This window comes from Apiospora marii (assembly GCF_038362585.1).
Source record: "Apiospora marii strain CBS 49790 chromosome Unknown utg000004l_segment0_segment1, whole genome shotgun sequence".
In the NCBI taxonomy this organism is placed as follows: domain Eukaryota; kingdom Fungi; phylum Ascomycota; class Sordariomycetes; order Amphisphaeriales; family Apiosporaceae; genus Apiospora; species Apiospora marii.
In genome coordinates, this window is record NW_027117376.1 from 604609 (window position 1) to 627146 (window position 22538).

The 22538-nt window shown below is 53.4% G+C and overlaps 5 protein-coding genes across 5 annotated transcripts; 3 read left to right on the top strand and 2 right to left on the bottom strand.

The window, feature by feature from the left end:
- Positions 1 to 331: 331 nt before the first annotated feature.
- Positions 332 to 1995, bottom strand: PG985_007159 (WD repeat-containing protein WRAP73; the record flags this gene model as incomplete). The annotated part of the gene is made up of 3 exons (XM_066826928.1): positions 332 to 976; positions 1027 to 1889; positions 1929 to 1995. 3 exons carry the CDS (start codon positions 1993 to 1995, stop codon positions 332 to 334), a joined length of 1575 nt encoding a protein of 524 aa, XP_066684603.1.
- Positions 1996 to 3036: 1041 nt separating this feature from the next.
- Positions 3037 to 5264, top strand: PG985_007160 (uncharacterized protein; the record flags this gene model as incomplete). The annotated part of the gene is made up of 2 exons (XM_066826929.1): positions 3037 to 4369; positions 4600 to 5264. 2 exons carry the CDS (start codon positions 3037 to 3039, stop codon positions 5262 to 5264), a joined length of 1998 nt encoding a protein of 665 aa, XP_066684604.1.
- A 6175-nt stretch (positions 5265 to 11439) lies between these two features.
- PG985_007161 (FYVE-type zinc finger-containing protein) lies at positions 11440 to 12511 on the top strand (the record flags this gene model as incomplete). The annotated part of the gene is made up of 2 exons (XM_066826930.1): positions 11440 to 11922; positions 12089 to 12511. The coding sequence occupies 2 exons, from the start codon at positions 11440 to 11442 to the stop codon at positions 12509 to 12511; spliced, it is 906 nt and encodes a 301-aa protein (XP_066684605.1).
- Positions 12512 to 14592: 2081 nt separating this feature from the next.
- On the bottom strand, positions 14593 to 16117 carry PG985_007162 (GNS1/SUR4 family protein; the record flags this gene model as incomplete). Its single annotated transcript, XM_066826931.1, has 2 exons — positions 14593 to 15300; positions 15362 to 16117. The coding sequence occupies 2 exons, from the start codon at positions 16115 to 16117 to the stop codon at positions 14593 to 14595; spliced, it is 1464 nt and encodes a 487-aa protein (XP_066684606.1).
- A 3764-nt stretch (positions 16118 to 19881) lies between these two features.
- PG985_007163 (uncharacterized protein) lies at positions 19882 to 22409 on the top strand (the record flags this gene model as incomplete). The annotated part of the gene is made up of 4 exons (XM_066826932.1): positions 19882 to 20252; positions 20343 to 21426; positions 21496 to 21666; positions 21741 to 22409. 4 exons carry the CDS (start codon positions 19882 to 19884, stop codon positions 22407 to 22409), a joined length of 2295 nt encoding a protein of 764 aa, XP_066684607.1.
- Between the last annotated feature and the right edge of the window lie 129 nt (positions 22410 to 22538).

A 22538-nucleotide genomic window follows, 5' to 3' on the forward strand; every position in this document is an offset into this window, starting at 1 on the left:
GTACTTGGCTGCTTTGGCCCGGACCAACCCGCGCCATCCGCTATATGCAGGTTGGAGCGTTGGAGCTGAAGACAACCATCCCGTTTGGATATAACTGGAAGCAAACCGGTTCGCATGCCAGACAACTGTGCCATTGATTAATGAGACCTTCCGCGTCTGTCGAGACGCATATGTCCGTTTCATCTCGATGACTGGATATTATGTGCTGGTTGTGATCTGAAGGATTTGGGATGTTGTGGCGCGATAGGCGTTTTCGGTAGCGAGCTCGAATTGATGAACATGCATGTGACTTGTCATTCGGTCCATGCATCTGATGTCGCTGCGAGATACACTATTGACCAAGCCCGGCCCCTCTTTTGAAATGAAAGGTGTCATCCAAGTCGCCCGGATCCATGTCAGAGTCCTGGCTGTCGCTTTCTGTAGCAGAATCAGACGCGTCATCCCGTGGTCCTTCAGCCGGGTCTTCTTTCCATGGGACGTCCTGATCCTCATTTGCAAGAGATCCCAACATGCAGGCATTGCTGTCTGTTAAGAGTAGTGTTGGCACTTCCGAGCTTGACTTGACCCAAAATGTCGATACCCTGCCATTTGTGATGCCGTCAGCAAAATGTGACTGGAAATCAACTGTACGGGGGCCATTGCTCAACGGATCCCAAACAAAGACCAGCCCACTGGATCTGTCGCCTTCGCACTTGACGAACAGAAGCTCGGGTTGGGCAGGATGCCAATCGACTTTCGACACATTTGAGTGGAAGATGAGGACCGCTCGAAGCTCCAACGCGGCAACATCCCAGATCCAGACCGTCGTGGGCGCGTCTGCCAATATGGTTGCAATGGCAGCCGACGAACAATCAAATGCCATATTGTCACAGCCGGTTCTCAGATCCTGCGAGGTTTTCGACGCCCGCCCAGGTGGTGCGACCGCTTGGGTTGCTTTGATAAACTCCGATACTGTGGCATCGGTCTCTTGCCAAACCTGGTTTTCATTAGACACAGACCCATGGTGCAGACGATCGCTAGGCTTACCTGAAGTGTATCTCTAAGCTCGATAGAACCCAGCGGGTGAATCAGTTCGAAGCACTGCATCAAATTCGAAGTAGATAGGATATACAGGCTCCGCTCATAGTCTGCAACCGCGACATGGTGACCGTTGTGGCTGAAGGTCAGCTGCTTGACGCCGACGTGTAGCCCGTATTCCATGCTATCCGGTGAAGCTGGTTGAGGTCCTGTCCAGTCTCTGTAGAGATTACCGTCTGCAGTGTAAAATAGCATCCTGATGCCATGGGCAGCGGATTCCCATACCACTAGCCACCGGCCGTCGGGCGCCCAGCAGAGACCCTGGGCATCTATCACATCTGGGCTCCACGACCTTGCGACTGCGCGGTTACCTGGTGAGTGGATGCTGATCATGTCTTTACCAGCTGTTCTCGTTAACAGAGCCAGATGGCCGGATTGGGAGCGGAAAGAGAACCCGTGAGCCACAGACGAAGGGGTGTAAAACTTTGGGTTGTGGACCTCGACTACCTGAGACGAGGATAGCGGAAAGATGGACAGCTTGATGCCCAGGGCAGAGAAGACAAAGACTTCGTTGTCGTTCTGGCCAAAGTCTACAAACACCGACTTGGCGCCGGAGATGGCGGGGTTACGTATTGTGGCATGATACTCGCTGCTCTCTGCGACATCAAAGACATGGATCTCGTCTGCAGATGCGAGGAGGAGCCTCTTAGACGAAGAGGACCACGCAAACGTCGTCACACCGCCCGCCATCTCGGCTGGCAGCCTGATGGCCCGAACGATCTCAAGTGTGGCAACATCGCGGATGCTGATGCTCGAGACTGATACTGTGGCGATGTAGTGCCCATCAGGGCTCGGCAGACAGTGAGGTGAAGCTGTTCATTGAGGTCAGCACATGACTGGACCTGGACTACCGAGAACAGCAAGGTTGGCCGGGTCGGAGAGGGAGTACCTGCATTTCAAGATCGGGGAGTAGCGCATCGTGAAATGCCCGAATGCGCTGAGCGGGCCGGCGCGATGCGAACAGACCTTCGCTTGTATATCCCTTCTCCTTAGCGTAGGCGATGTGGCTTGTACTTGAGTACTGTGCCGGCTGCAATGAAGTCTATTTGTGGGCGGGATCAATTATCAGGCTGTTCCAACGTCATTTGGTCGTCAAAGAGGTAGAGGAAGGAATCTAATTGGGCGAGTTAAGGAATGGAAGGTGCGCGCGGTTTTGCAGAAGTAGTCGGGTGGGTTTCAGGATCCAATTGTGAGAAAGTATTAGTAGATGCGCTGCTGGGGAAGTGTACGCCTTCGTTCTAGGCCGCAATATTATCGAGCAGCAACTATATTATAATTGATGGTTGCTGTGAATATATAAATACATCAATGTAATTGTTTTTTTGGCCTTGTTGTTTTTGGGGTTCCATGAGACGTATGGCTTCAGTAGCAAGCACATGCAGTCGGCGGTCGTTCCTGCCCAAGCCACACTTGAAATGTTTGGTCGTCCACTCTGCGCTATGCTTAGGTATGCTTGTGCTTGGTGCCTTTCTCGCTTACGAACGGCCCTTCCGGAATAGAACAGCACATGGATGACTGTTTCGGAGCTTTGTGAATGTCGATACAACACGTGGCACACTGTGAAATATAAATAAAGAGGATGACAAATATCACTATCAAAGCAACAATTCTCCATATGTAATACCAAATTAGATTGAGGATAAGACGAAAATCGGCTATCAGAATCGGCCGGGCTCGGAGGCTTTGCGCAGTGTTCGGCATCGGACAGACGCCCTATGACAAGCTCGAGCCGACTTGCGCTTAGTCAGAGCGGTGCCATCTCCGCGCTCTCCAGATTCGCCTTCCCACAACCCAACATACATATCCCATGTTGGATCCCCCAAACCCTTATTCGACTTTGTACTTGACAATATAATAGTCCTAGGTCTGTTTAATTGCGATGAGAAGTGTTCAGTAACTTTCTAACCCCTCCCTTTTCCCCACCTGGGCTTTTCCGTTCCTTGCCGGAGCAACGCCAAGATGCTCAACCCAACGGGCCGGGCATGCCTGTCTTTGCCGCGCTTCGCAGCCCGAAGCGCAAGCCGCCGCTATACTTCGCAGGCACGGGGCATAGCCTCTACCGCGGTCGCTCGGGCACCTTCTACCACCACAAATGACGCAAGGCATGCCGCTCCCGCCGCGGCCGAAGTTGCGTCTTTTCCCGAAGGCGGCTCCCGTCGGGAGGCGATTAAGTCAGCAAAGCCGTTCTCCGACTTCCTGACGGACAACTACCACCGGCAGCATGACTACTTGCGGATTTCGCTCACCGAAAGGTGCAACCTCCGCTGCGTCTACTGCATGCCTGAAGAAGGCGTGCCACTGTCTCCCCAGCAAGAGCTCCTGACGACGCCGGAAATCGTCATGCTCTCTTCCGTCTTCGTTTCCCAAGGAGTCAACAAGATCCGGCTCACGGGAGGCGAACCGACCATTAGAAAAGACATCCTTCCCCTAATGCAGCAGCTGGGTAACCTGCGCCCCTATGGGCTGAGGGAACTTTGCCTCACTACGAATGGCATAGCACTGCACAGAAAGCTGGACGGTATGGTCGAAGCTGGCTTGACTGGTGTCAACCTGAGTCTTGATACCCTGGATCCTTTCCAGTTTCAGATTATGACCAGGAGGAAGGGATTCGACGCTGTGATGAAGAGTATTGACAAAGTCCTGGAACTCAACCGTCACGGGGCCGGCATCAAGTTGAAAATCAACTGTGTCGTTATGAGGGGAGTAAATGACCGCGAAATTCTTCCCTTTATCGAAATGACCAGGGAGAAGGATATCGAGATACGGTTCATCGAGTATATGCCGTTTGACGGCAACAAATGGAATAAGAATAAGATGGTTAGCTACTCCGAGATGCTCGACCGCATCCGGGAGAAGTACCCCACTGTGGAAAAGGTTCGAGACCACAAAAACGACACGAGCAAGACGTGGAGGATACCTGGCTTCGCGGGCAAGATTGGTTTCATCACGAGCATGACGCATAACTTCTGCGGCACATGCAATCGCCTACGCATCACCAGCGACGGGAACCTGAAAGTCTGTCTGTTCGGAAACGCCGAGGTCTCGCTCCGAGACATCCTACGGGAGTCCAACAATGGCGACCCCATCGAAGCAGAAGCATACAAGGCTATGAAGCAGATTGAGATGACCCGGCGTCAAGCTATTCTTACGGAACCGGCAAAGCCGCTGGGGCTCGCCCCTAACGAACAGCATCTCTTGGATGTCATCGGCATGGCTGTGAAACGGAAGAAGGAGAAGCACGCGGGGATTGGTGAACTGGAACACATGAAGAACCGGCCCATGATCCTTATAGGTGGGTGATCATACCTCTACGATCATTTACCTGAAAGTCGCCATGGCGCGCCTCGCTGCTACGAGAGACGCAGTATACACGGTCTTTTGGAATTCGGTCTGCTGGAAGCGGTATACTCTGCCTGCCCCCATATCTGCGAGAGAGAGTTCAAAGGTCACAACTAAGCGATTGCCCGGTAGATCCAATTGGCGTTTTGCTCTCGCGGCCACAGGGCAGCTTGCGCTGTATAGCACCTGGCGTAAGGAGAGTACCACCATCGTATCTTCCCATAACACAAAGCACTCTGGGTTCTCAACAACTACGTCTCTTCTCGCACTCTGCTACTCGGCTTGGCGATAGTGGTAGTAGTAGCAAGCCCAAGCTCACACATGTCTCCCAATCCGGCTCTGCGCACATGGTATCGATTTCCGACAAGACGCCTACAAAGCGAACAGCGAAGGCGGCCTGTACTGTACGATTCACGAATGAGGCCGCCGTCAGACTCATTCAGGAGAATCAGATGAAGAAGGGGGACGTTTTGGGGGTTGCGCGCATAGCCGGCATAATGGCCTCGAAGCGGACGCCGGATCTGATCCCACTCTGTCACCCGATCGCTATATCCAAAGTATCCGTGGACGTCTACACGCAGGAGGGCAGGACAGAGGAGACACGGGATGGCGGCTCAGCCCCCACGGTGGAGATCGAAGCCACCGTCTCCTGCGAAGGCAAGACGGGCGTCGAGATGGAGGCACTAACGGCTGCGTCGACAGCCGCTCTCACGGTGTACGATATGTGCAAGGCGGTGGACAAGGGGATGGTTATCGAGGGCCTCCGAGTCGTTTACAAGGAAGGGGGCAGGAGCGGGACTTGGGTTGAGGGTGCCGGCATGCAAGGCCACGAATCAGTGTCTGATTAAGATAGCCGCATCGTAAACATCAATCACCATGTATTCGTTATGTGTGCCTATGTCAGTGGCTACATAGTTTCGAACGGACTGCATACCTACGTCAGAATATCTCTCTACTGCATATTCCTTGCGTGCATACGGACGACGGGGAGGTGGCCGAAATCCTACAGATCTACGATATTTACATATCTAGTAGTACATTCTTCCGCGGAGGCGTCTCCCTTGTTATGGCCCTGGTCAATCAATTATGATGCAAGCAAGCTGGAGCTACCGTTGCCGCCGATGTTCAAGGCTGAGGCGATCTCTACGTCAGAAATTGGGGTATTGCTTTGGGGGGTTATGACAGTGAGCCGGCAGGCTTGAGGGAGACGACTCAGTCAGGCAGGGTGGGCGGTGGTTGGTGGTCTCGATCGAGATATCAGCCAACTTGCCAAGCCGTGCTCGTGTGTCTCTTTACTATCTTTGACCAGCAAAGCCATCTAATCAATCTGATTGATCAATTGGCTTTGGCACTACGATGTTTGCATCGGTAGTGTCTCTGTTGATGCGTTACGGCGGGATGAATGATGAAACTTAGGATCGCTGGCTTCTGGCTTATCTGCCAGCTCCTGGACCCGGTAGGAGCTGTCCATCACTCGCCAGATCGTTGGGTTTTTGCCACCGCGATCCTGTCCCTCGCCCTTGTTACCGTTGGGCCTTGATCAGCTAAGGACTGCGAGTCAGTCGCTTCAGGATCGAGCCTTGGAAGACGAAAGAACGGCAGACCGTTGACGGAACCACCGCCAATGATCGCCCTCGGAGAATTTGCGTCGAATGGGAGGGCAGGGAAAAGGGCAGAGGAGTAACAGCCGTGACGGCTACCACGGCATCCGCGCTGGGCTGCAACTTGGCATCTTACCTGCGCCTGTATGTATGTTTCCCTGTTGCGGTGGTTGCTTTTCAGGGACTACGGTTCGGGAGGGAAGAGCGACAAGCGACTTGGGCGAGAGCCCATCGAACAATGCGCCGCCGCTCCTCACTCCTGCTCCCTGCTCCAGTGGCCCATGGGTGCCTCCTCTCTCCAGGCTCGACTCCATCTCCACGCCCACATCTCTTCTAGTTGCTGCTAACGACCCCGGTAAGCGGCGCTACTATGCAGTTCCACTCTGAGCTAGGACATACCATTTTGGGTAGTGGATGGACGGCGAGCCAATCAGCAGCAGAAGATAAGCAGAGTGTATGCCATTGGCTGCATTGGTCAAGACCCTTCGAGATTGGAATAGTGGCTCGGCAAGGGTGGCCTGTCGTTGCATGCATTAGTCAGGCGCACTGTACGGCACTGTATTACCGCCCATGAGATATTTCGTTTTTAGTTGCCTCTCTCTCTCCTCTTTGCTGGTGTGGTTCTGCTGTGGTTCTGGCTTCGTCGCCTAGCAATCTAGCTTGCATTGCCCCGCGAGCCCGCGGGGTCGAGGAGAAGAGAACAGACATGCCCTCATTTTACCATCACCCACGATCAATCCATCACTATCACACATATCAGCATATCCATTCTCATCGTATGCAGGTATGCTTTGCTAAACAAAAATGCTACAGAGTATATGCCTGTCATAAATGTCTCCGACTCCGCTCTCGGCGTGAGCGGTAACAGATGTGCGTTTGACTACTATCACCGCCATTCTGACAGCTTCAAACAACCACCGTGGTCCCTGTCGAGTGGTGTTTGATGAGGCTTCTCAATGATCGTCATTTGGACACGAACGTCACAACTCTGAACCCCATCCACCCATGGGCAGAGAATCGATCTCCACCGCCACGATAAGCTGAATATCGGTGATTCCTAATGGCTGGAACCGCATGGGCCGTGTCTCGACCGGTGCTTGACTTTGCTGGAGGCAAGAGGCTGGTCTGGCTTCTGGTCTGGCACCCTCGCACCTGGCTCCTGGCTGGCTGACTGGGGAGGCGCTGTCGGCAGAAGCCCGGTGAGGGAAGTCTAGGAAGGTACAGCCTCTAGTGTGCCCGTAGCCTCTGCTCTAGTAATCGATAGGGAGAATTATGTAAGCTCTTAAGTAAACTTGTTTGTGCCTGCTCCATCGACGCTGGAGCAGGTCGCATGCATTCAATCAAACCGAGTAAAATACAGCAACCAGCAGCAGTAATGCAATGATATCTAGGTACCCAATATCTAGACCACCTACTGTATTGGTGCCCATGCGACAGCCAAAGATTGGTACGCTGGATGTCAGCTCTAGGCATGTGTGCGTACTTGGTATTGCAGCAGAGCCTCCTCGCCTGCCAATGAGCGGAGCAGGACAGCCAGTCAGCGTCGCATCGCAGGGTGAAGCCAAACCATGATGTAGCCAAGCGCGAATAAACCGCATGTCGGTCAGCACTTTCGTGCATAGACGGGGTACGACACTCCCCAGCAACTCTCCACTGGCTTTTGCCGATATATCCAGTGAATGCGACTCTAAATCCGCTGTGCCAAACACGGCTGGCATTTCGACACTATCATCATCAAATTTCCGACTGAACCGCATCTTTCTGCTGCTTAAGCCCGAAGGGCCCTTGTGCCAAGTGCCTTTGGCTGTGACGAGTTTAGATTGATCGCGTTACTAGTCCAACGTGGCCCCTTCCACCCAGGCAACGCACGCACCACAACCTCGTGTGGCTTTCTTGGACAACATGTGTCGCTCCCGAGGCATCGGTAGATTTTGTGGAGTGATAGAGATAAATTACAAACAGAATCCATCCTGAACGGCTCTCGCATGGCAGGGGCCCCACCGATATCTAACCAATAGCCGGTAGGATTGGTCAGAAAAGGCCGAGCGTGTAACCAGGCGACTGTCGTCGCAACTGTAAACAGAAGAGCCGCCGTTCGCATGTGCAAATTCGAGGTGCTCCTCTTCCAGCGCGGGGTCTCTCAATCATCGTGAGACCGTGCCCCGTCTGCCTTTTCGTGCCTTGCGTTTGGGAAATGAAAGGCGACGATGCCCGCGCGACTTTGAGGGCGTATCCTCGGGATCGTCAGCAGGCGCCGGTGGTATCACGGCCTGAAAATGGAATCAGGGTCCTCCTCGAAACCAATACCACCAAAACTTTGTATTCGCTGGCTCCGTCATGGTTGTCGAACTTGCTTTTTTCTTGATCGTTCAATCGTTTGCGACAGCACAGCAAACAACACGGGCAGCATTCTGGCCCAGGGTCCTCAAAACAGAAGGGGAAAAAAGCACGGCGCCGAGTCGCGAGGTAAACATGTCAGGATGTTCGGCCCAAGTTCAACCTCCTGACCCACGGTAAATGCCGGCATTGCACAGGCCACAACTGGCCTTTGCATAGCAACGAGGGCTGGAGCAGTACATACTGGAGGGCCTGCACGCATGTAATGAACAACCCACCTTTTGGACCATGAGGGTCCTCGGCGCTTCGATATGCTGAGGGTACGCCCGCCTCGCGCGCTCAATGCCCACGACGGTCCGTACCTCGGTTATCCCACTCTCGTCTTCGTCCTGACGCCGGAAGATATCGTTTCAAAAAGGGTATGTAGAATCAAAGATGGTATCAACCAGATATGCGTTGGTAGTAGCGCGTTGAACGCATAGTAATGGGTCCTACGACTATTTCTGAGGGGCGCGAATTTGCTTGTTCCGCCATCGTCTTTTCGAAAAAAGGGACCCTTCGAGTCGAAAAAATGCAGGAGTTGCCGCACTAAGCCTTGGCGCTGTCCCAGCTGGCAGACTATCTGCTCGACGTTCGGCCAGATTCCGAAAAGACAAGACGTAGCCGGATAATGCTGAAATTGGGAATTGCGAGACGCCCCAATGTCGAAGTTAATTTGCGCCAACTTGTTGATCAATACTCATAACGAAAAGTCGATCTCGGATGCTAGGAAAGACAGTGATTGCCTGTCCTATCAACCAAAGACGGGACCGGGGGGCCTGTTCAAACCTTGACCGCTGACGTACGGGAGAAGGAATCCCTGGATTTGCCATGAGGCGCTACGCACACACACACACAGACGCAAAAAAAGCATTGAGAGGCCCCTCTCTTCCCTTGCCCTCCTCAAAAGAATACAGTTCATCCCTTGAAGACTATACGACTATAAGAGTTTTGATTTGAATTTGGAGAGTATAGATAAGCTCATACAGATGAAGCTTTGGAATGTCGTCTATAAATATGCATAGTCTTAAAATATCCAAAATGGAATGTTCTACAGGTATTCTCTTAAGGATCATGGGTGTTAGGTATCGGCAGTATGTTCCAGGGCGTGAACCGCCAACCAACCTGCCATGTCCATGTCCATGTCCCATGGCAAAAGACCCTGAACACAGGAAACCACCGACCAACACCCGATTCGGCAACTAAGCATTTGGCATGTTCTCGCCTCGCCTCGCCCCAAATGCTATCAGCTCGAAAAACGGTGAAAGTGGTCGAATCCGACACTGACTCGAGTCGCCCCAACAGCTCTCAACCGCCGCAGCAGAAGAAGCAGTGGGATACGTACATTAGTGTACCCATTCGCTTTTCTGATAGCCGGTGATGGATTATACTTGTAGATTGATAACAGATCTTCCAGTGGGCAGAGAGAGCCAATTGTCTATAATAGAATTGAACAGAGTAATAGCAACCCACGGACATATTGTTCCGCACTCCGCTCAGATACCTGAAGCAGCAGCTTCCGACGTCGCACAGGCCTGCCCATCCCACGACGATCTTGCGTGGTGGGAGGGACGGCCAGCCAGCCAGCCAGCCAGTAAACGACAACATTACTGGTGCTTGCTGCACAGTGCTGCTGGGGCACTCGTCTCTTCATCCACAGTTGCCAAGCTGCATCTTTGACAAGGTATCAACAACACTAGCGAACCATGCAGCCAAAAAGCCCTTCAGGAACATCCCTGAAGGCGTTGCGACAGGCCAATGGCCCAGCAGCGAGAGCGCGGAATTAATTGACGAGAGAGTGGATAGGCAGTTGAGAGTGGACACGCGAGGAGAGATACATACGTCTACGTGCAGTCGTTAGTGGGAAATCTGGATCTCTGTCGAGTCGTCTCGGTATCTCTTGGGTACTGCTAGCAGAGGACCCAGGGCACCGAGCGGTCTGGGCGCCGTACGTAGCAGAGAGAGCCAGACAAGCCAGATGCCAGACCCGTTCTCGTGGGATTGGAATAGCGGACCCAGGTATAGTGGTAGTGATGCTCGAGGTGTACTCTCTCTCTCTCTCGCCCATGTCCTCGGACCAATATCAGACTGGCAACCCCAGACTCGCTGCCTTCTCTTGTTGGTATGGTTGTCTATTATCTTCAGCTATATTACCACCAATTCTTATTTCCGCACACTTGAAACGGCATAGTGACATCGACTTCTCAACAGCCTTACCTCACCTCTCCCCCTGTGGTTATTTATTGTTCTGTTCGCTGGACCTTATCTTGTCTCCAATTCCCCAATCAGAGCACCGTCATCATCCGCAGCCAAGCACGTCGTACGTTGTTGCTTATTACAATCATTGTTCTGTCGGTGTGCGTGCATACAGACTACAGACTGCTACCACCTACCTCGCGGCCAACCGTCCATCTCAATCTTAGCTGCAACCTGCAAGTCCTTATCATAAAGGTGGCTGAGCCCGTTCTTTGCTTCTTTGGCGCCGATTCAGGACGTGCCTCTCGAGTCGAGTACTACATACGACCCTTCGCTTCGCCGCTTCCCGCCATTCGCCGAGGATACCCACGCCCTCACACCACCACCCAACTTTCTCAAATAAGCTCCTTTAGCCGGACACTGTTACTTTTGGAAAAGCAAGCGAGAGCGTGCTTCCACCTCATTCGACTTCTCTTCAACCTGTCAGATCCTCCCTGACGCCAGACCGTGTCTATTCAACTTTCCACAAGTTCGATAGATCCGAGAGTAACGGGTTGTGTATTCAAAGAGCTGGTGGCGTGACCGTAAATCGTCCCGTCTCTACCATAGCTTTCTTTCCGGATCCCGGGCCCAATCAATCCAAGACCGCCTGTAGCGCAAGCACCCCCTGTAGAGTCTATTCTCAGGCCGTTTACCTGACCTACAATTCTCACGAGCACCCCGAGCACGCGAGCACATCTCAACACCAACATCAATTTCCAAAGGAAGAGACAAAGGGAAAAAAGTCACAAAGACTTCTACGAATAGCACCGAGCGGAGGCAATATTTTATACCTACTATCACCGCGACCATGGCCACCGAATTAATCATGCCCAGACTGCCGGACCAGCAGCAGCCGTTTGCGCACTTCTACACGCCCAATTACAACCAGTACAACCCGCAATCGCCGGGGTTTCAGTCGCAGACCCAGACACAAACACAACCGTTCTACACGCAGCCCCAGATCTCCCCACTTAGCACCTCCAACAACACATCGCCCACGTCACCCAAGTCCTATCACGGCCGACAGGTACGACCGCTCTACATGCCCGCCGTCCTGCGACCGACCGAGCGCCAAACGCGTGCGAGCGTCCCGGGAAAGAAGACCGAGGACGACAACGAGACCCTGATGAAGATGAGCAACAGCAGCTTCATCAGCTTGGCTGGCCTGGGCGCGCTTGGAAGACTTAGCCGACGAGGAACGGGCGACAGTGGCAAGTGTGTCGACGAGAACGAATGGAACTTTGCCTTGTTCCCCCAGCCTACGGCGCAGCCCACAAAGCATCACTGGAAGGTAAGCTTGAAATTTGTCGCGTGTGTCCACAACCATGCGAGATCCCTTACACCATGTCTCAACCCGCGACCCTTCTGCACCCCTCTCGTTCTGCGTAACACCCGTTTTAATCCAACGCCCGTGTCTCGACTTTGCATGCATGTAAATGCTAACGTTCCAACCCCAGTCCGATGCCGACTCCACGATCTGCGACGAGCCCTCCTGCATGCGCCACTTCAACTACTGGACGCGGCGCCATCACTGCCGCCGCTGCGGCAACATCTTCTGCGACCCGCATTCAGCCTTCGAGATCCCCCTCGACCAGGACGCCAACTACAACCCGCGCGGCACCATGAGCCGCGCCTGCCAGCACTGCTACAACGAGTTCAAGTCGTGGCGCAGCCGCACCAACAGCCAGGCCTCGTCCATCAGCAGCGGCAGCAGCGACGCCGGCTCGGCTTACCACGTCAACGGCTCCTCGTCGGACCCCTCCAGCCCCGTCGATGCCACCGGCGCCGCACCAATCCCAGCTACCGCTACCAAGGGACGTGTGCAACACGCCGAGATCGCGGCGAGCGTGCCGCGGGATTGGAACTGGAGCACATTCTGAGCGGGTGACAAGCCTCCAAGCCCCTCCGACTGGAGGTGCTTGGATCTTATAAAGCATCACACACCCCATACACGACCATGGAAACATGAGTGCTGTTCCTTCTTGCGAGAAGACGCCAGCTAGCATCTCATGTCCATGGCGGTACTCTCCCTTGCCACTCTTGTGGCAAGGGACTATCGACACTTTGAGAACGTTTTACCTGCCATGGGCCCAAGACAGGCACCATTACCGGAAGAGAACAAAGAGAAGATCATGTCGAAGCACATAGCACAAGCCGCGGTTTGTGAGTATGCGAACGAAGAAGTTGATAAAGGCCCATTGGGGTCCGGGGCAAGGGGAAAAAGATACCCTCTTGCCTTTTGGTTTTATCCACCTTGATGGCACCTTTGCACTATCGGATTGCGAATAGTGGGTAATAGAAGCCCACGCTTAGATTGCATCATTCAGAGGAACAACTACCTACCTGCCTAGCCACTCATTGGGTGGTTTGCTTTTTTATTATTCGGCCAAGCGTATTTGTCGCCGATGGAGTTTTGGAAGACAATACTGGGGTCTACATTTGGTTTTATTTGCTATTTGGCACGGGTGTTTTTGGAAGGGGAAAGCGATTTTGATTTCGTTGCTTGCCAGCCCAGTTGGGCTGAGCAAAGGGGTTACACTATATACCTTGGATCTAGGTTGGCATCAAATGGGACAGGCAAGATTCCCATATATACTGGCGTTTTTTGACACATTGCCACACTACGGTCTTTGGCGGGAAATACCCCTCGAGTCAAGAACTCTAAGACGTTTGGTTACAAGACGAGAGAAGAATTTGATAGAATATTATGGTTTCTCCATCACAAGCATCTTTCAACCCTGAACTTCAATAAAGTGTGACTGTATCTTGTGACTGTTAACATCCCTCCTTCTGGGGACTTCTCATGACAATGTCTGTCCGATCTGAAGCGCTCATTCCCGGGGGTTGATTGAGGCATTCCTTTCTCACCCCCCTATCAGAGTACTCGCACAGCTTGCTTGTAGAGGTGTGTAAGTATCGCAAATACCCGAATTAGTATTTACGTGAACCGCCCCTTGCATACTCTGGCAGCATGGCCACACAGCTGATTCTCCTTTGACATTTCGTCTTGAAGGTAGTGGCACTGCTTTTGGCAGGACACCTACCTATCTTCCGTAGGCTCAACAAGCCAGCTCATCCAACTGGAAACTCCTGATAACGGTAATGTCGACCAACACGTATTACCAAGGGCCTTTGACTTCGAACCAGAGCAGCCGTAATGTATCGTTGGTCTCGACAGTGTATAGGTCTTTGAAAGCCAGGGAACTGCCACGAACCGTCTTCCGGGCCGTCATTGCGGCTACCAGAGCCGCGAGGCGAGGGCTTGATCAGCCTCGTCTTGCATGACCTCGGCCTTCTGACGCAGTATCTTGGGAGTGGCTCTAGCTTTAGTATGACGTCTTTGGACATCACATCTAACTCGATGAATACTATACCGGTGGCACTGAATGATCCCTAATATGTACAGTTATGGCGTGATTCGGGGAGAGCAACACTTTCACCATATGCTACCACTGTGGGTGCAAGCCACCCGGACATGATATCATCATGGTATGATCAAAGCACTGTTGCAGACCCCTTTTACTGGAAGGTGAAGTTCTGTGGCAAAATATTATTCGTCACGATCCCTATCACATGGGGCTCTGAAGTTTAACGAAGCACGGCAGCGACCTTGAGCAATATACATGGTTTCGTTACAACTATATACGTGAACGACGTGAAGTCGTGTTTCCTAGCACCGCCGACTTTTCTATACACTTAATATGTAACCGAGAAGCTGTGAGACTACAGCCGTGCGCAAAAGTGCGTGTAGCACGACGCATATCCATAAACAATTCCATTAAACTCCCCCTTCCCACCCCCAGCCGCTCCAAGCAATGCAAATACAGATGCGCGAGGATAAAAAACGCTACGTCGAAATCACAAAGTCGCGCTTTGCATATCTGCTATGCGCACGTATGTCCATCTTCGGACAGAACTGATTTCAGTTGTGTAAGCACAAAACATAACATTCGAGTTATGTTCACTTTCTCGACGTCGATCTGGTGGGGCGACTTCGCACGGCTTGGGCATAGCTCTTGCCATTGGCCTCGTCATCGTCGTCGACAACGGCCGATTCGCCGCCCTGGTTGTAGATCTCCTTCTCGACTCCCTTGGCGGCATCCCAACCGGCCTTCTCAGCATTCATCATAGCGTTGCTCAGACGTCGGTCGGCGCCGTCAAGCTTCTTTTGCTTGTGGGCGCGTCCTGCTTCAGCGTTGCTACGCTTGACGTAGCTAGCAATGAAGAAGGAGACAAAGAGATATGTGAGAGGTGCAAGGTAGAGAACGTTCAGCCAGATAGCAAAGGTGGATCCGCTGCTGGTGATGCAGGGAACCGTCTGGTACTGCGTCTGGTACATAAGCTCTTGCGCAGCGCCAGCAGCTGCAGTGTTTGAGGAGACGATGGCGTTGGCGTTAGCAGCCTGAGCAGCTCCAAATACCATACTCTTAAGCGAGCCAAGGACACCGCCGACACTGGCAGCATCTGTAGCAGCAGCAGCCACGCTCGAGGCCACCGCAGCGGCAGGCTTGGGCACTGCAACCTTGACCGGGACAGTGTAGTAGACGAAGGAGTGGACCATGGCGTATGACGCGCCAATAAGGAATTGGGTGATCTGCAATGTCGTCAATGTGCGCTTGATGGCCGTAGGTACGCGGATGTTGAATGCGGTGACAGTGTAGTAGGTGTACTGGGTGGCATGTTAGTAAACAGTCCAACATATAAACGGTCAAGCAAATTCAGGTACTCACCATCATGGCATGAATGCCAGAGTTGACAAAGACGAACATCCAGATCGGCACAGACATGAACCGGATGCCGGCCCACATGCACATCATAGCTCCGGCGTGGTGGTAGGTTTGCAGGGTAGAGCTCAGCTTGCCCTTGGCCAGGATGATGAAGGTATCAAGAACCTCGTAGAACTTGCTCAGGTAGAAGATCCATCCGTAGAACGCCAGACCTTCGTTCCACAAGCGTCCAGCATCCACACGGCTGGGGGTGCCTTCGCTCGTGAGATAACCGTTACCGAGCGTCTCCCATTTGCCCTGCGGCCCGTTGAAGGCAACACCGTTTCCAAAGCCGCCAGGTCCGTGGAACTTGCAGAAGCTGTCAACGGTACCAGCGAGGCCATTGGGGCCCATGGGGCTCTCAATGGAGGCGCGCAGTGCCGTAAACATACCCCAGAAGGTCCAAGCCGAGTAGACAGCCAAGAAGACATTGTGGAGTACGACGAAGAGGCGGAAAGGCGCCGTCTTGCTGATGGCCCAGGGCTTCTTGCCGTTCGAGAGGTTGTATTTGTTCAGCAACTTGGCAGTAACGGCGTATACCGTGGCAATGGTGACGGGGACTCGGTAGTCGAGGGCTCCCTGGTACCAGTCGTCCGGAATGGTGAATGGGTAGTCGAAGTGTGGCGGCGGTATGGGCAGAGGCTCGTTCTCTGGGAGCGGGAAGAACTTGAAGAGGGCGCTCGAAGGCGAGTCAAGAAAGGCTTGCGGATACGAAGGCATATTGGGCGGTTTTCACAAACTCTTAGCCATGCAAAATTATTATTGGTGGTTGTATGCAAGTAGGCAGGCCAAGACTTGCGATCCTCTTTTGGTAAGTGGTATGTATGGGCGTGATGGTCAATGGCAATGGGTTGGAAGAGAGACCTGGTCAACAGTGTGAAGTGTCCCGGAAGAGAAGGACGAGAGACGGGGTGAGAGACAAAAAGATGTCAGAGTCTGGCGCAAGACAAGCAAGCAGTGTAAGTGTGCGAGTGTGTAAGTGACGCCCCAGGATATTTTATTTGTTTTCTAGGAGGCAAGCGAACAGGCAAGGAAGTGTGTACTTAAAGACTAACAAGAGGCAGGTGGGTATCTCTGCTGGCAGCTACCCACTCGCACTCTGAGATCTTTTATGGGTGCCGGGGTAGAGTTAGGATGAGAACGGCCTAGCTAAACTTCTGGAAGTACATCAACGCCCATGCCGACATCAGTATGTGGCATCCGAGCCAGCTTGTGCTGCAGGGGAAAGTATGCTGATGGTTGAGTGAGACACCCAAAAAGAGCAAGAGCATTCAATGCTCTCAATGAACGGTGAGAGAGGGCAAGGTACATGTCACGAAGTGTCTGCCGCTTACAGGTAGTAGATCCCTCAACAAGGCCCGTTGTGTGTGCCTGCCCTTTTGCTCCGGACAAAGTGGCACGGTGCGGTATCAGATACTGCCAGCCCCAGAAGTACAGGGAAGGCAGGTAGTATATCGTACAGCATAATGATGTATTTTTTTTTGTTGGCGCCTGTTGATGCAACTCCAAAAACTGTTTCAATTGTGTAAAGAGAAAGGATCCGCCGGCCAGCCAGCCGTACTACTAGTAAGGGAAACAAAAAAGCCTCGGTTTGTTTTGTTACCAAGCGACAAGCATGCGGTCCAATCAATCCTTTCTCTGGTACAGGTCCCGGAAACCGGCCAGCAGTGGTGAAAAAGAGTGGACGTTGACGTCGGGCCCTCGGAACCGCTAGGATTGATGTAATGAACTCAATTGAGGTGGCATGACGGCGGTTTCTAGAATACCATATGGATGTAGAATACCTGTTTTGTCTGGGTGCGAGTGGGCTGTCCAGATTCATTGATGGAACACACCACCCATACTCGTCACACAATTGTCATTGGAGTAGATTCACCGAACCTCTTCGTCGCACACCTATTACCAGACGTGGCATGCTGCTTCGCAAAAAGACTGGCGGGCGTCGGCTACTGGCTACGACCCCACGATACATCTTGGCGATTCACCTCTTTTTTCGAATCTTGGTCCCTGAAAAAGAAACTTAGCGAGTGCGGGGCAGGGGAGCCTGGATGTTTGTAGAGGGGCAGACTTTTTTTTGTTGGGAAAGGGAGCACGCATCTCGCCTCCCGCTAAGCCCGCCCAGTCAGGTTGCAGCCGCATGGATGGTGTAACCTTGGCGCCATCCAGATCAGTCTGATTGATATGTCATGTATCCGTCCCATCGGTTTGTTTGGATTCGGAGCCAGGCCCCAATGCGAAAGGGCTGCTCTTACTACCACTATTACCTACTTTCCGCAACTTGTCCACATGCCAGCTTACTCCATTCGGTGTTATTGTATTTTATGAGGGGGTGTAGGTATTGGTGACAGTATTGATGGTCTAGCGGCGGAAGCGCTTTCGCTATCGAGGGCATATCATGCCACTTCCTAGATTATGCAGCACCACCAAAGCTTGAGCCGCTTGAAGGCACGACGAGAATCTTCAAGAAGGAAGGGACAAGGGATGGCCGAATTTCCTCGCTACCCCACAGCCTAGGTATGCAGGTAGGGCTGACGACAGGTTGGTGACAGGACATCATCGTACCTTCTTCGTATGTTCCTTTGAATATCATCGATCTTACTCATCTATGGTGTGCACACCAACACAAGATAAAGTTGCGTACAGACTCCATAATATCTGACCTGAATCTGCATTGCATCTCGGGAGGCATCAAGCATCAAGCATCAAGCTCCAAAATGAACTTCTACCGGGCACCTTGCTGAGCTTTGGCAAGAAAAAAGATCGCATAAACTCGGGCGTCGCGAAGAAGCCGCAGGCAAAGCAGGTAGCGTTGTTGGTCCTTCTCGGTTCGGCGCTCTTCCCAACAAACCGGGCCTGGCTTCCTGAAGAGGAACGCAGGGTCCTAGCCTCCCCCAGCGAGAAACCCACTTGGAGCCCATCACATGCTGGTGATCCATGTTTACTGAACTTTCACATGTGAGCGGGCATCAGGTGGAATACTGGACGCTGATAACCAAATGGCCCATGTGGGTAGCGGCGAGCAGAGGCACACTCGACAACATGTTACACGTATTTGAAAACCACTGCGCAAGCTGCATTCCACCGTATAGCCTGAGCTCCTCAAAATACCTCGACGCATAATACTTCCAAGTCTATACCGATGAGCACTTAGGAACTTGGAGGTTCGATGTATTCATTCTTATCCAGAGGCCTGCCTGCAAGTGTGTCTTGTGGTTCAAGATCGGCATTTGGCTTACTGCAGTACTATGCACTAACGTGATGTGTGCCTTTTATCTTGAGCGCAAAAAGGCAAGCAGCATGTGGTGTGGTGTAGTGGAGGATGCGATAGTTGCGACCCGCTATCAAAGAGCAGTCAGTTATCGGCGGCAGGGATCCATGGACCACACGTTTTGAGCCTCAACCTCCGAGGCCCGACTTCACCTTCGCAAGACAAATTGGCTTCTCGTCCCATGAATGGTTTGATGTTTAATGCCATGTGCATGCACGTTGCGGTCTCTCTCGAGCCTGTGTCCATGATGTGGCAGCACATTACGAATCCGACAGGAGTCACCAAATTCATACGCTCGATACGACAGGGCAGTGTCTCAACATGTTGGCCTGGCTAATCTTGATTGGTGGACTCGTACTTACATTGGTAGACAGGAAAACTAAGGTCTCTATCTCTTCTCTATGTCGCTAAATTAAGCTCCTTTCCTGGGAATGGTTCATGGCATCCAAGAGGCACCCGCGATATCCGCGATGATCGTAAAGGTTTGCCCAGGACGCTCCTCGTGTCATGATTTAAAGACAGAGTGGTGTCTTGTCAGGGTCGCGAGACATGCAACTAATGAAAGACTGTCCTGTCACTCATGAGACAGACCACTCATGCTATTCGTTTCGATGGCATCCTGTGTGACCCGACAGTTCGCTCATCCTCTCATCGCAGATCTGTCGTCACGGTGTCTGCCAGATAGTCGGCAAAACCACTTGAGGGTCTGCGATATGGCACCATGGCACCATGGCACCTACTCCCAAAGTATACGGGATACGGTTCGGTGGGTAAGACAAGGACAGTTGGTTGTCGTTCGCCGCGTTCGACGAAAGTGTAAATGAGATCAATCAATCAGATCAGACCAGGAGAAACGCGGACAGCTTGGCGTGGGATGTTCAGGGCGGCGCGCCCACGCGCCACGCGACGGCACGGGCGGCTGTATGTAACCCTACCTAACAGTTAGTTCGCCCTGCTAAGTCAGCCAGCCAACCTAACAAAACAAAACAGCCGTTAAGGTTGGTAGGAAACAGGGTCCTGCCATCTGATATTCACTCTATGTATTGACGATTATCGACTGGCTCGGTTATCCCTTGTTTCGCTGGCCGCAGATTTCGATTCCTTGCATACTTTGGCACTAGCCCTTGACATATATACGCCAAAGAATCACCGCTCGGCTCTGGTTTTCACTATTGCTATTGTTCAAGCTGGTGTCGATAATATCCGGACAGGCATGATGGCGACACAAGTGCGCTCGGCGCCGATACCATTCCCGAAACCGACCCCTATTTCGGGAGATGGGCTGTTTTCAGGATCACAATGGTCGACCTTGTTGGCGCTTGTCGATGCTGCGGTTCCGTCTATCGTGGTGGCATCCTCAGCAGGTGGGAGCGGTAAGCACATCGCGATCTCCGAACAGCAGTATAGGGATGCCTATGAACATGTCCGGGTTTTCATGGCGGCTCCGCCCTCGTCTGATGAATTCGAGGAATACCTGCGGGCCCGGCCTAGTGACAATCGGCAATTCGTACAAAATGTGAAGAGGACTTTCCAGACGGTGCCTGCAGTCCACAGGAAACGCCTGGCTGGAGCCTTGGATCTTCTAGAGTAAGCCCATGTCTTTCTTGACTATATCTATATAGATGTATGTGTATGTCCAATGGGTAAGTACATAGGCTTATCATGTGCAAACACCAGGACACGGCTCGGGAGTCTGATAAGTACGGGGCACTTCACGCCCTTCAGTGGACTCTCGCTTGCCCAGCAAGAAGCCGTCATCCAGTCGTGGATCACATCCTGGTCCCCGGTGTGGCCAACGCTCGCCCGTATAGTGCTGAGCCTGGCGCAGAAGTCGTTTAGCCAGGCAGACCCCCTGTACCAGCGGCTGATCGGGTACACGGACTACCCTCGCGACTATAAAACAGGGCCCGGCTTCGACTTCGACTTTCTGCAGTTCGAGGCTCCCGAGCAACCGAGGATTATCGACACGGATGTCGTGATCGTGGGGTCCGGCTGCGGCGGCGCCGTGTGCGCCAAAGTGCTCGCCGAGGCCGGGCACCGCGTCCTCGTGGTGGACAAAGGCTACCATTTCCCGCCCTCGCAGCTGCCGATGGACCAAGAAAGCGGGAACCGGCACCTCTTCGAGAGCCACGGCGTCCTCAGCAGCGAGGACAGCAGCACCAACATCCTGGCCGGTTGCTGCTGGGGCGGAGGCGGTACGGTCAACTGGAGCGTCAGCCTGGAGCCCGAGGAGTTTGTCCGCCGGGAGTGGGCCGACCAGGGTCTCCCCTTCTTTGCCACGGGCGAGTTCCAGGAGAACTTAGACCGTGTCCGTGACTTCATGGGCGTCAGCGACGCCAACATCCGGCACAACCACGCGGCGCAGGTGCTGCTGGACGGGTCGCGCAAGCTGGGGTGGAGCGCGAGGCCGACGCCCCTGAATACTGGCGGCGAGGATCACTACTGCGGGCGGTGCAACCTTGGCTGCGCCTCGGCGGGGAAGAAGGGGCCGGTCGTAAGTTGGCTGCCGGCGGCTGCGAAAGCCGGGGCGCGGTTCATCGAGGGCTTCCACGCTTCCGAGATACTGTTTGATGGGCCACCGGGCTCTACCAAGAGAGCTGTAGGCTTGACGGGCACGTGGACCGCAAGAGACAAAGATGGCAACGTGGCCAATCCCAAGAGGAGTCGGCAGCAGGTGGAGGTTAGGGTCAATGCAAAGAGGATCATTGTGGCGGCTGGCTCGCTACAAAGCCCCTTGTTCCTGCTAAGAAGCGGCCTTCAGGTAAGAAGATCATCCGTACCTCTTCCGACTCCTGTATGAACTAGATATCTGACCTGGTTTCGACTACAGAACCCGCATATTGGGAGGAATCTGCATATACACCCCTGCAATCAAGTCTATGGGCGCTTTGACAAAGACATCGAGCCATGGGAAGGAGGCACCATCACGGCTGTGTGTGACGAATACAAGGACCTTGACGGTAACGGCCACGGAGTGAATCTAGAAACTACAAGCATGGTGGTTAGTCACGATTTCTCTTGTGCCCTCCTATTCCCTTGATGGAACACAACATACTGACGATAAAACGATGGCAGCCGTACGTGGCCCTGTCCACTCTCCCTTGGTATAGTGGCCTCGATTTCAAACTGAACGCGCTGCAGCTTCGTAGCTCGAACTGCTTCATCAGTCTGACCCGAGACCGCGACTCGGGCCGTGTCTACCCCGATCCCGATTCAGGAAGGCCGCGGGTCGAGTACATTACCTCGGACTTCGACCGCGCCCACACGATGGTCGGCGTCATGGCGCTAGCCAAGCTCTGCTACGTCCAGGGCGCGCGCGAGATCTGGGCCAACCTGCCGGGGGCGAAGCCCTTTGTGCGCAGTGGTGGCGCCTTGGCATCAATAACAGCAGCAGCGAGCTTGGAGGGAGACGATGGGGAAGCCATTCCGGGCAGCAGCAGCAGCAACACCCTCCCAGAGGACGACCCGGAGTTCATGGCCTGGCTCGCGTTGCTCGAGAAGGCGAGCAATAAGCCCCCGCGCGCCGCCTGGGGCTCGGCACACCAGATGGGCACCTGCCGCATGAGCAGTCGCGAGGAGGCGGGCGTGGTGGACGCGCGCGGTCGGGTCTGGGGGACCGAGGGCTTGCTCGTGGCGGATTCCAGCGTGTTTCCGAGCGCGAGCGGCGTCAATCCCATGATTACGGTCATGGCGATCGCGGATCATATTGCCAGGAATTTGGCAGAGGAACTGGTCGGATCCTGAGCTGCCGGTTAGCTAGGTGGAAGAAGAGATAGTGGGGGAAAGGGGTTGTACTGAGGGGGAAGGATTTCGATGTCCCTGTGGTAATTCAGGATAGCATCCTTGCTATGTAGGTTCCCCCGAGCAACACAC